General features: G+C 39.0%; 1 protein-coding gene across 5 annotated transcripts in view; it reads left to right on the top strand.

Annotated features, from left to right (window-relative positions):
• The window catches only part of RGL1 (ral guanine nucleotide dissociation stimulator like 1), a 272,674-nt gene that overhangs the window by 112,050 nt on the left and 147,135 nt on the right, over nt 1-13,489 (top strand). For 2 of the 5 annotated variants that reach the window (XM_072648405.1, XM_072648406.1), the window contains one exon: nt 2,384-2,494. The exons of 1 other annotated variant lie outside the window; for it this stretch is intronic. In XM_072648405.1, the coding sequence (XP_072504506.1) occupies nt 2,384-2,494 (111 nt within the window). Of the gene's footprint in view, nt 1-682; nt 1,252-2,383; nt 2,495-13,489 lie in introns of those variants that run through there. 2 more of the 5 variants (XM_072648407.1, XM_072648409.1) reach the window with 2 other exon arrangements.

Below are 13,489 nucleotides of genomic sequence, written 5' to 3'. Positions count from 1 at the left end.
TCTCTTCTGGCTCCAGATCTGTGCTTCTGGTTGACTTTTATTGTTTTAATTTAACTGAAGCTGAGGGGCAGTAAATTAATAATCTTTTGTGCTAACAGCTGATCTGCCCAGTATGATAATGATCAGTTCAGCCATGTATTGCACAGAAGGGTTTTCTGTGCAGTTATTATTGACACTATAGTGTTACAGTAAAGAAAATGCAACAGATGGTGACTTAATCACAAAGCATCTCAGCGCCTCAAAAGCCATTGGTAAGCCTCCTTTCCATGTTTGTCACCCTGCCTCTTCCCCCCACACCATCCTTGAACAGCTCCTCCTCCCTCAGCCAATTACCAGTGTGAATGGACATGGTCATTTTTGGATGACAGGAAGATGTCCTGTGTTGCTTCCCACATTGACTGATACTGGACAAGACGTAGCTTTTGTCAGGAATACCAGTTTGTTTTCTCTTTTTCCCCCCACTAAGAAAAGCCCTCCTGGCTCCTGTTCTAGCTGCTTTACCTCGTTTAAATGCTTTTTTGGAGTCGCTCAGATTTAATTATTCATAGAGGTCTACAGAGGCAGATAATAGAATTTTTACTAATCTTCCTCTCCATTCACTACTCCCCCTCTCTTTGTCTCTTTTAGCCAAGGGAGGGGAAAAACACGGACACACACACACACACACACACACACACACATTTCTATTTTGGCACCTGGTGACCATCGGGAACCCAGATAAACTTCAGAGGTCTGTTTTGGTGAGATAGACTTTGGAAGGTTCGGAAGCTGGAGAAACTGTCTCATCGGGGCTTTGTATGGAATTTAAGAAAGGGAGAGTAAGTTCATAAGCATAAACAGGAAAACCTTACATCACAAAGTGGCGTGGGGAGGAGTCTCTCTCTGCTCTCTCTCGCTCCCTCTCCTCCTCTCTCAGTTTTTTGTGGTCATGAATTGACTGCACTAGAATCGAGCAGGAGAGAGGGGGGCAGGCAGCAGCGGCAGCGTGTGTGTGTGTGTGTGTGTGTGTGTGAGAGAGAGTGTGTGCGTGTGTGTGTGTGTGTGTGTGTGTGTGTGTGTGTGTATGTGCGCGTTCGTGCGCGCGAGCGCGCGCCTGCCTGCCTGCCTGCCTGCGAGGGGGAAAGTCTGCAAGAAGGTTTGCAAGAAGAACGGAAAAAAAGAGCGACTTTTGCTTCCGAGCAGGATTCATCATGCAGCGTCCACATACTGAAGACAAAACTGAGAATGAAATTGCTTTGGAAAGCTAAAATGGTAATTAGAACTTTCTGACGTCTCTAGAGCTTTCTCTGGTGGAGAATCTCCTTCACCCCCGCCCCCACCCCAGGCCCCCCACTTTTTATTTTCTCTCGAAGTTGTCTGGACTCTTCTTAGAGTGAACCAAGCCATCCGATCCATATCGTGCAACTTCTCGGAGGGCTAGCGGCAGGAGAGATTGTAGATTCTCAGAGCGTATACTGCCCTTAAATGATGCTTATCTCCCCAGCAATTGTCTCGTGAGTGTGTGTGTATGTGTGTGTGTGTGTGTGTGTGTGTGTGAGTGAGTGTGTGTGTGTGTGTGTGCGTGTGTGTGAAATATGTGGCAGCGAAGGGAAACTTTTCAGAAATGGGAAAACAAAGTTAGCGGCGTCTGGGTGAATCCTGGAGGTTTTTTGTTTTTCATTTTTCCCTTTCTCTGGCTTTAATATGAAACTTGGGTTTAGTCGGGGACACAGCAAATCCGGGAATCATTTCAGAAAATGTTTTAGTTGCAAGTGCATGATGATGTGATGCCTTTTTCTCACTTGCCAGATTATCTGATAGAAATAAAACTTTCCAGCTCCTTTAACTTTTTGAATTCCAAAATCTTAAAGGGAGGTGATGCAACAGAGGTAATTCCTTTTCAAGGAAATGAAAACTCTTAGGATTTTAGCCACTTGTTTGCTTTTGAGTTTAAAAAAGTGAGGCATTTAAAGAACAATCTTCCGGTGACTTTTTCCCTTTAACTTGGGGTGAGGGGTAGTGGTGGTTGTGTGTATGTGTGAAAAAAGCTGGCTAATTCAACCCAAGTCTTTTTCTTCAGGGGGAAAAAGTTTTTTTTTTTTTAAACTATTTAAAATATGTGAGAGTCTAGGAAAAATAACTAAATGGAAAAGTCCGGGTATCCTGATACCACAGAAAAAGGCAGCCTGCCAAGTAAATCTCGGCTTTCCCTCTATCTCAATGTGCAATGAGTTGCTCTGATAGATTTATTTTGAATAGCCCATCTTGCGCCCTGAGTGCTGAGGGAGACATAGTCGTAAGCAGCAAAGCAGCTGGATACATTGTGGTTAGAGAGAGGAAGAAAAGCACTCTTTTTTTTCTCTCTCCCCTTTCTCTCTTTTTGTTTTTCTCCCTTTCCTGGCAGAGCTCGATTCAGGACTGGGGTGAAGAGGTAGAGGAAGGAGCTGTTTACCATGTCACCCTCAAAAGAGTCCAAATCCAACAGGCTGCCAATAAAGGAGCGAGATGGCTAGGGGTGAGTAACACTGTCCCAGTGGAAGCTGGAGAAGCTTTGGGAACTTTGCTGCTGCCTGCCTGGAGTTCCAAGTCTCTGTCTTTCTGTGAATATCATTATACTTAGCAAAGGCAGACTTTCCTATAGAAAGGAAACTGACAACAAACCAAGTTGTTTTTTTTTTTCTACTGGACTGCAGAAAACAGGTCTGGTTTTGTGCTTGGTGTTTTCAAAAGCTCCTTCCCTAGGCTTGTCAATAATTCAAAACCTCTTAAAACTCCCTTGAGATTGAAAGCAAACAGATTCTGGGTGGAGAACAGTGCCACAAAGTAACAAGGAAAGATAGTGGGGCTTGAAATGGGAGAGATAAGCAAACTTTGCCCACATAGCATCCCTCTGTCCCTTACCCTGCCCCTCCTCCCACCCTCCTCCTGTATGTTCAAGTACTGTACACAGAGTGCCAAGAGAACAGACCATATCAAACCAGCTATTTGCAGTGAGTGACAGGCTTTCTGTAGGGATGGAAGCAAATACCTTTTCATTGCCTTCACACTGCATATGTGAGGTGCTAGGCTTTTGAGAGGTTTTGCTGTCCAGAAATAAGTTTCTTTTTTCGTCAAGACTCTAAAATATGTGGTAAGTCACGTCACTTCTGTTCATTTTTACAACCAGGAATATTCAGCTCATCTGGAATGGGGGAGGGGAGAGATAGAGAGAGATAGAGACAGAGAGACAGAGAAAGTCAATCATCTCTCTAGTTAGTGACAGGTTTAGGTAAGTATCATATTCTAAGAAAAGAAAGGGATCCATGACCTGGAAGATACAAGTGAAAAGATCTTAGAGTAGAAAGGTGACAAGATGGACTTGATGAAGACTGAATGGTGGGTAAGTTCCCTGGAAGGAACAGAGTTTTGCCATGTAGATCAGGTATCATTTAACCTGGCCTTGTTCTTGATAAAGCCTAACATCATCAAAGGTTATAGGAAGGGAAGCAAGCAGGGATCATTTTGTTTCAACCAGCTAGTTTATAGGTAAACCAAAGAAAGGAGGCAACTTGCCAAGGTCCTACAGATGGCAAATGTCCGAGCTAAGGTTCAAACTCATATCTTCTGGCTCCCTCCATACCACACTCAATTCAAGACCTGATTATCTTGATTGAGTACTGTTAAATGTGTACTTTATGTGTCTGTATTCTTTGGTCTTTCAGGAAGCCTCAGAATGTATTAAACAATAATCAAGGGTGACCTGAAAAGTTTTGGGGGAAGAGAAAGCATATGAGGAACAGGAGAGGAAACAAAAATTACTCAAAGCCTCCTCCTAGAAATAGGGGAGCCATGTGGCCTTGTTCCCTCCCTCCAGAAACCCCACACATGGGGTTTAAAGAAGGACATCCAAGAATCATTTCCTTAGCTATGTGACTGCTGACATGGGTATTCTGTGCTTTTCTTCCTGCTGAAGTTGGGGATATCCCGAACACTACTTCTATTAGTGGTACCACCCCTTAGGTGTCACACGGTATTTTTTAGTGACCTCTTCAGCGTTGATCAGCAAGTCACTGAACTTAGTAAATGAAAATTGGAGGTTTTTATCCATTTAAAGGGTATCCAACCTGAGATGTCATCTTAAAATTAATTGTGCACCTCATCAGCAATTCTGACCGGAAAAGCAGAACTAGAATTTGGAGTAGTCATCATCTTGACTCTTCTATATTTTTTAAACATGGTGTGGTTTGGTCATCCTGGTTATTTCGAAACGAATCCTAACTACTGAATAGTCACAATTGCCTTCAAAAAAGTCACTCCATTTTCTGGTTCAGGGTTATTCCTCTCTGATGACATTGTTCCTCTTGCTTGGGTTGCACTTTTAGTTTTTAGCCAAATACAATAGCAGTAAATGAATGAATCATGTTGCAAGAGAGGAAAGGCTAACTAGGCATTCCTCCAAACAGATGCTTAGGGCCTGTGGTTTAAATAGCTCTCCTCAGTCATTTATTATTTCTTCCTATTCTGTCTATTGGTTCACCTTCTGCTCTCCACTGGTCCTGTACCTCCCATCTCTAATGCTCTACATTGCCTATGAACACACACACGCACACACACACACACAATCCAGAGTTCACCTACCTCTGGATATGACAACAGATTTTTGCCTAGAAGGCTGGGGAACACAGAAAAATTGCCCAGACTGATGAGAGTGTGCTTTCCCACTCATAGTGTCTGTATTTTGTTGCTGCCAATACTTAAAAGTTGCTTAGAGCTTTTACAAAATCTTGTAAGAGATTGGAAGATCTCTTGGAAGAGATCTCAGAGATTATCCAGTTCAACCCATATCTGACACCAAATTCTCTCTACAACATTTTTGACAGGTGGTCATAGATAAAGGATTTTGAACTGTAAGGGATCTTAGATTATTTAGTTATTTTCTAGATGAGTCAAATCATGACTCTAAGAGGTGAAATGAATTGAATGAATGAATTAAAAAACATTTATTAAGTGCTTATTGTGTGCACGGTATTGTGTTAAGAGATAAAAGGATTTTTATTTTGGCTTTGGGGCTAAAAGGACAAAAGTGTTTGAGAACATATTTCAGAAGTGGTGGCCCAGGAAGGGATCTTTATACATACATACATACATACATACACACACACACACATATTTAGTTTTCAACATTTACTTTATAAGATTTTGAGTTTTAAATTTTTCATCTTCCACCTTCCCTCTCTTCAAGATGGCTTGCAATCTAACATAGGCCATACATATACAATCATATTAAACATATTTCCTCATTAGTCATGTTGTAAAGAAGAATTAGGACCAAAGGGAAAAGGCATGAGAAAAAAAAAAAAGGAAAAATAATAAGCTTCGATCTGCATTCAGACTCCATAGTTCTTTCTCTGGATATGAATAGTATTTTCCATCACAAGTCTTTTGAAATTGTCTTAGGTCATTGCATTGCTGAGGAGAGCTAAGTCTATCAAAGTTGGTTATTGTGCAGTGTTGTTGTTACTGTGTACAGTGTTTTCTGAGGTAGGGATCTTTCATTTGGGGTGATACAGGGAGTGGAGCCATAAGGCCATTGAAACCATATCCTTTCCAGAAACATTGATTGATATTCCTAGAGCAAGAAGTAAAAGGGAGGGAGGGAGGGAGTAGAGGAGCTGAGAGTTGGAGTAGGACAATTAGCAAGATGCCCACACAGACCTTGGTTTCCTGGTGGACTGTTGCTGGATGGAACGTAACCAAAATCACACAGGTTGTAAAGAACAGAGCTGGGATTTACACCCAGGTCGTCTGATTCCAGAACCATTGCCCTTTCTGTTATGTAGCACTGCCTTTAGTCTCTATAATATCTCAGAATCTATTATCTTCTTTTCTCCTCGATGCTTCCAACACACAAACTCCCCATTTTTTGAAGCTCTGCTTTAGTCTGAGGAAATTCCAGATTTAACTAAATGTGGCCCAACCACTTGGGTCATGGTAATCAGACTTTTAAATTTTCTTTTCTTTTTCAGTAAAATGAAGTAATTTCTTGTGCACGTCACCATTTCAAAATTCCTAAAAGGAACCACTTTTAGAGTTAAATAGAAAGTGAGAGTAGGAGGAAAAACAAAGGAATAATAACACAAGGGTTCTTAACATGGTTTTTATGAACTTAAAGATTTTTTGTTATGATTATTTTAATCTTGGGTATCCTAAAAGTCTTAATTCACTTTTAAACTATTAAAACTTAGTTTAAAACCACAGAAAGACTTTTGTAACACTAGTATAATCAGTTTCCTTCATAATCCTATGTATTTTATGCGTTTAAAAACGTTGTTCTGAAAAGGAATCCATAGGCTTTATCAGATTACCTAAGAGGAATCTATGACAAAAAAGAGTTAAGAACCTTTATGACTGATTATAAGGGCAGTCACTGTTTTTTTTTTGTCTTTGTCAACTGACAAAGTTAACACAGTTACTGGCATATAGTAGGCATTTATTAAGTTGTTCATTGAGTTCGTTAAGTTTGTTCATTGATTGAGGAGGTCTTGAGAAGAGGGAAAGAATACATTTATAATTTGTAAGTTCTTCAAGTGTTATATCATATTTCTTTTCTATAGCATCAAGGCCTCTATCATTGGGAGGATCATACAATAGATGTTTAAGAAATACTTCAAGACTTGAAAAATGTTTCTGAAATGAAATATAGATAAGGAAGCTAGGCCCAGAAAGGAAGGGAATGCTAAGAACTTCTAATTACCCTCTGAGTTAAAAATAGTGAGATGATTGGAATACAGATTGCTATTACAAGAGTGGGTGGGAGCACTGATCAAAGGAAGATGATATCCATACAGCATTTTCTCCATTTTTTTCTTGAGGTAAAAGAGCAAGTCAATCTTACCATCAAACTGATGGTCTTCCTTTCTGTATTTTGGAGAACACATGTCTATTTTAGTTATAAATTTGGGCACTTCATTGTGACTGATGAAGAGATTCCTTTGGTGGAGGGATTCTCTTCATTTTTTTAAAAAAAAAGTGTTTTAAGTACAATGTTATATAGAAATTAAGCATTGTTTCCTGCCAAGTAGACTTACACTGTCATCCAAGCAGTGGAAATAACTGATCACTTTGTTTATTTGTTTGTATTCTCTATACAGAATAAGGATTTGATCTTAAGAAGGAATAGACAGAGTGGCACATACCTAGATGTCAAGTGCCTTGTTTAATACAAAGACATACATTTTTGTTTTGGGTTGTTAATAGTGTGTAGTGGAAAGAATGCTGGATTTGGATTCTGAAGATCTGGGTTCTAGTCTCCACTTTACCACTTTTTAGTTACCTGACTTTAGACAAGTCACCTCATATCTCTGGGTCTCAGTTTCCTCAGCTGTAAAATGTGGATTATGATACACTGTCTACCTCTTAGGGTTGTTGTGATGAAAGAACTTTTTAATGCACTATAGAAATACAAATTGCTGCTATTATTATTTAAGTTATCTAACACTTCTGGGAATACAATGTTTGGCTGTAAAACTAACAGCAAAGGGAGATGCAGACATTCCTGGTTTCCACATCCTGCATGTTGACAGCAAGGTTATGTTGGGCAGTCTTTTTGGTTAAACTATTAAAGCATTGACCTCATTTGTCACTTATGGAAAGACAGCGGGGATTATTTTGCTCAGATGTTGCCCCTGGAAAAAGAATGAGCCTGACTGTGAATCAATAATTCTGTTGAGCCAGGTGGTGTTTGGAAGAGGAAAGGATCAAAACTTTTACATGTCTTTGTTGGCAATATTGTTGATGTACCTACATTGTTCGTGTAGGTGGCAACAATTGAAGGAAATTTCTCTGTCCTCAAGAGGATAGGAACTTGAACTATTATAGATAGAACTCTCCTTATTGTTGAGTGCTAGGTGGGAGTTTGAGAGGATATGGCTTTTATGGATCATAATTTCTGGCAACCTATCTTACTGGTAATTTCAAATGATCACAGATTCGTGATCAAGCAAATTGCATCATATTCTCAGGAAGAGCAGTATAGACTGATGGCATTCTAAAGGCATGATAAGTGATGCTAGGTTTTCATCAGTAGGTTTGTTGAAACAAATATTTGACAGATGTTGGACCTAAGTAAAAATTGGGAAATAGATAATGACAAAGTCAAGAGGAACTGTTATGGATCCTGGTGTCTGTGGTAAATGGGAGGCAAACTGAGAGCTAGTGTAGGTGTAATTATGTAGGGGCAGGAGTAGGAAGGTAAATCAGCCTTGTTATGGCTGAGGCTTAGAAAGCTTGACCTTCAAAGGACCAAATTATCTATAGGTTCTTCATGACTGATGTGTTGGTAGCCCCTGCACATATGTTACTTTCAAAGGGTACACAGAGAATAGAGATATTCTCTTTTTTGCAGGAGTTGGGGTAGTTTGATGACTTTGGTTGGAGGGAGAATGGTACTTAGAAATGTATCTAGTTTTAAGCAAACCCAATAGTTGAAATTCCTGATACTTATGCAGTTATCAATAACTTAGATAAAGGCATATGTTTCATGAGTATCCAGCTGCAGCCAACAAAGCTAGGAGGGATAGCGAACTTATTGGATGATAAGACTTAGGATCTTGGTTAGCTAAAACATGAAATATAATAGGAATAAATGTAAACCCTTATACTTGAATTAAAAAAAAAGTTTCATTACAAGATGAGATAAATCTAAGGTTTTTAGTGGATTGAAAGTTCAATATGAATCAACTATGTGATATGGTAGCTAATATTCCTAAGGTGATCTTAGTCTATATTAAGAGAGAAGAGGGTGATAATATCTGCCTTTGTCAGATATGCAATATTATTTTCAGTTCAGTTCTAAGAACCATGTTTTTTTTTTTCAGAAGGAAGTTGATAAGATAGACAGTGGCCAGAGGATAGCAATTAGGATGATGAAGGGCCTTGAGATTGTGTCCTTTGGGGATCACTTCAAGGAACTGTGGGTATTTAGCCTGGAGAGCAGAAGACTTAGGAAACATGATAACTATTTCAAGTATTTCAGGAGTTGTTATGTAGAAGAGAAAATGAATTTGTATTGTTTGACCGTAGAGAGGGCAGAACTAAAAGCAATAGGTAGAAATTGAAAAGAGGCAAATTTATACTTGATACAAATATTTCCCTCTAAATTATAGCTATATAAAAGTGAAGTGAATTGCCTCTTCTTACAGTGGGTTCCTCTTCCTTAAAAGTTTTCAAGAGAAGGCTTGATGACCGTTGTTGGGGATATTGTAGAGTGGACTATTATTCAGGTATGGATTGGACAAGATGGCCAATGTGGTCCCTGCCAACTCTGAGATTCTTTAATTCTGTGACATACTAAAAGTGAATAGTGAATTGTCACTTAATTTATTACCTACTTAATTAATCACATACTGATTCTTTATTATACTTTTCTCAAATCCATTTTTATTCACGTTGCTATCATCTTAAATAAGGTCCTCATCAATTCTCCATTGGTCTATTCTAATAGGCTCTTGACTTCTAATCTATCTTTCACATAGCTGGTAACGTTATCTTCCTATTTCCTACATGGCCAATGATGTCCCATATCCCTTCCTGTCACTCAAAAACCACTAGTAGCTCACTATTACCTATAAAATAAAATATAGTCTCCTTAGCTAGATATTTATGGTCTTCTACAACCTTTTTCCAACCTACCTTTGTAGCCTTATTCATCATGCTCTTATTCACATACTTCATATTGCGGCCAAACTGGACTAATAACCCTTTCTAAAGCTAGCCTTGTACTGTCCTGCATCTGTGAATTTCCATAGGCTATCCTTTATGTCTGGAATACACATCCTCTTCCTTCAAGACACAAATGGAATGCCATCACCTATGTAAACGCCTCCTTGATTTCTCCCCTCTCTACTCCCAGCCTGAAGTGATATAATATTTAAATTTTCTGTGAGCAAATTATAGTTTTCTTTTGTTTCATCACAATCTATTCTGGTGGCTAAGAGACTGGACTTGGAGTCAAGAAAACCTGAAACATAGTGATGATGATGATGATGAAGATGATGATGACGACGATGATGATGACGATGATGTTTCACCTTTCTATTCCCAGCACATAGCATACTACTTTGCACATACTAGGTGCTTAGTAAATGTTTAAATTAGCTAAGCTTACAAAAAGATTCTTGGACTTTACAAAATAGTTCTAGATTTTCTTTAAATAATGGCTTCTCCAGAGCTTTTAAAATAGAGAAGGTAATTTATTTCTTAATATATTCCTAGTACACAGTTCAAAACAAGGTTTGGCAAGTATTACAATTATTTGTTATTGGAATGCCTATCAGTTAGACTTAAGTATTATAAAAGAAGAAGCTGAGGAAACAGTAGTTTGTGGTTTGTCATTATTTTGTTGATTTAGGAAAATGGGCAATTGTGATTGTATTAATAAGTATGTTTTTTTTTTAGCCTTAGGAAACTAAATTTCAAAGTTTCTTAGCAAATTGTAGATACACTGAAATAGCATTCCAGTCATCCTTAAAAACATATTTAGAAAGAAATTATTACTACAATGGGTTAGCTCATAAACTATGAAAGGAATATGGATGATATGTATTCTCTGAGACATAGCTATTATAGTGGGGTTGTCACTGCCTTCAGAACTTTTCTGGGATTTGTATATAAAACATATGTAACATAAAGTTGAGAACATTCACTTTAGCCACACAAATGTAGGTCGCACTTATCTGACCTCAAAATAACACTGTATGTCTACTCCCAGCAAATGTAACACAACATAAATAAGACATGTTAAATTCTTATAGTATACCCTTTGTAAAACCTATAGATTGATCTGAATGTTTATCCTCTGATGACCAACCCAGCTAAGTTAAGAGAGGCCCTTTAGCAGAGGGTTGACTGGCACATGACAGTTATTTTTTTAGCCACTGTAACCAGTCAGGGACACCTGCCAAAATATGGAGGGAATTTGACCTGCATTTGTGGAGAGAACACTCAAACTGGCGAAATCATGGATCTCCTGATTTCTTGGATTACTCGTTGTCTTATTTTTGTGGAAATTGAAGGCAGAAGAAATTAGTCTTTTGAAGCTTTAACTACAGGAAAGAAAGAGAGAAATAGGGAAAGCTGTTTTCACTTCCACTTTCGTTCTTGATTATAATTTGCCAGGTTTCTTTTCTTATTAGTTTTCTTTCCTTCTTATTCACGTGTCTTGTGGTTGGTGCCTTCATTTTATAGGACTTCTAAATCACTAGGATCACATCAGTATGCATACGCGCACACACACACACACATACACACACAGGAATGTTCACATATGTGTAATATAAATAAAATACATAATAAAGCTCTACTTTCCAGTCATTAAACATGTACTATGTGAAAAGGCACTTTACTGGATGTTTGGAGTCTCTAACCACGGTCGCTGCTTTCCAGAAGCTTGTATTCTAGTAGGAAGATGTGGGATCTATACAGATAAATCAATGCATAACACATAAAAGATAAAGAATTTCAGAGTAATTTGGGAGGGAAGCATACATTGGGGATAGATATCACAACAGGCCTTGTATGGGAGGTGGCCCTGTTGCTGAGTCTAGAGGAAGCTTAAGGAATCCTGAAAAGACAGAGGTGATGTCGGAAACATCCCGCGTTCGTTTCTATGATGGGATGTGTCAGGAGTATTCTCAAAAAAGAGATTAAAAAAAATCGATTAAATGCTTGAAAGTGATAGATACACCTCCATCCAATTCTAAGAACAACTCCATAGGTCCCCTGTTGGTTTGCCAGAGGGGTCAAGATTTAGGTCTATTTTCTCATTCTCTGTGTATTGGTAGAGGACTCTGTATTGAAGACTTATTTTTGATGCAGGCCTTCCTAAGACTTTGGGAAGAATATTTGGATTACTGGCCAGCAAAAACATTCAGCATAAACTCCTTAAAAGTAACTCTTTGCATGTTGCTCCATATGCTTCCTGTGGTATGTGTGAAGATTAATGTGCTTTACCCAGCAAGTGTTTATTAGGTTATTTTCCCCAAATTCACAACTTGACTCCATGAAGAGTTACATAAACTTGGCTGTTAGATTCCACTACCTCTGAGCAGCAGCATCCATGAACATTCCCTTCAGTGGGCCAGTGTGGAAGTGAACCATCCCTTTGCTTTTTGTACATTGTCACTAAATGGTTGAGTTGAGTCTTGAAGTGAAACACTGAGTTTCTTAAATTAGCCTCCTTCCCCATTGGGTGGCCCTATATGGTCAAGAAGAGGTGAGTTAAATCCAAGCTGAATTCTAGTTGTAGGAGCTTACTGAACTGGTTGCAATGGATGTACAAGGCAGAAAGAGCACAATTTGGCTTCTCAGCTCTCAAGGGAACTTTGCAGAGCCAGTGGTTGAGAAAAATCATCACATCCTTCCTCTCTTTCCCATTGAAACAATCAGTTGGGACGTCACTGAGAGAATAAGTATGGAACCCACAGATGGTGATTACAGCGTTGCATTTCAAACAATAGTTCTTGAGTTTCTGACTGTGTTGGTAGGAGCACAGGGCATTCTATGGTTGGACAGCCTGGGTGTTCTTTTTTCTTTCCTCCTCCCCTCCAACTTCTTTAAACTCTCTTTGACACTGTTTATACTGGCAGCTTCCAGTGCTGCCTTTGGAGGCTTTCTCTGTATGCTAGCTCCAGGCCCCATATTAAAACAAAACAAAACAAAACAAAAAAAACCCCTCCACTTAAATTCCTGGATGGTATAACTCTCTCTGCATTCAACACTGCATCTTTCCTTCCTACCACATGCATATGCATTTGAATACATGTGCAAACACAAGGACCCACAGTATCAGGTCCCCTTGTAACACTTTTTCCTTTAGGTTACTTTGAGGGTTTAATGTGTTTCTCTGAGATCACATTGCCATCTCTCTTGCAGTGTTCAGACCTCATTGATTTGGTTCTTTCTGCTTGGACTGCCCTGAATTGCCACATGTTGGTGGTCGTCCTCCGATTTACCTTATCTTCTTCAATAATAGTCTTTTGTAAAAATAAAGACAAGGCAACTAAATTTGATCCCAATGCCTTAGATGTGGCCTGCTTTAGACTTGTATGTGCTGGAAGATAATGCCCTCTTCTGCCTTTGGCCCTATACCTTCTCTTTATACAATGTGAATTGAATTTGCTCTTCTACATTGTGTTGAGTGATTTAATGATTTGCTGTCTTGCACCCTTTAAAGGCATCTTCTGTTCCCTGTTTTGCAGGGTTTGACCTCTGAGGTTAACATTCTACACTGTGTGTGTGTGTGTGTGTGTGTGTGTGTGTATTTTTACCCTTATACTCTGATTACCTTATGTTTTTCAACATTTAACTGCTTCAGCCATCTGTTGTCCATTCTCTGCAGCCCATCACAACAAAGTTGCCCTTAGACCTGGGTGAACTCTCCCCACAAGTTTGGTTTTTCACTGTTTCCTGCTCAAGGGTGAACAGGTCAACCACTTTTGCTTTTATTTTGTTGAATTCTTGGTTTCAAATAGCT

This window comes from Notamacropus eugenii, chromosome 2 (assembly GCF_028372415.1).
Source record: "Notamacropus eugenii isolate mMacEug1 chromosome 2, mMacEug1.pri_v2, whole genome shotgun sequence".
In the NCBI taxonomy this organism is placed as follows: Eukaryota; Metazoa; Chordata; class Mammalia; order Diprotodontia; family Macropodidae; genus Notamacropus; species Notamacropus eugenii.
The sequence above is the reverse complement of the archived record's forward strand: the minus strand, read 5'-3'. Positions and strand labels throughout refer to the sequence as shown.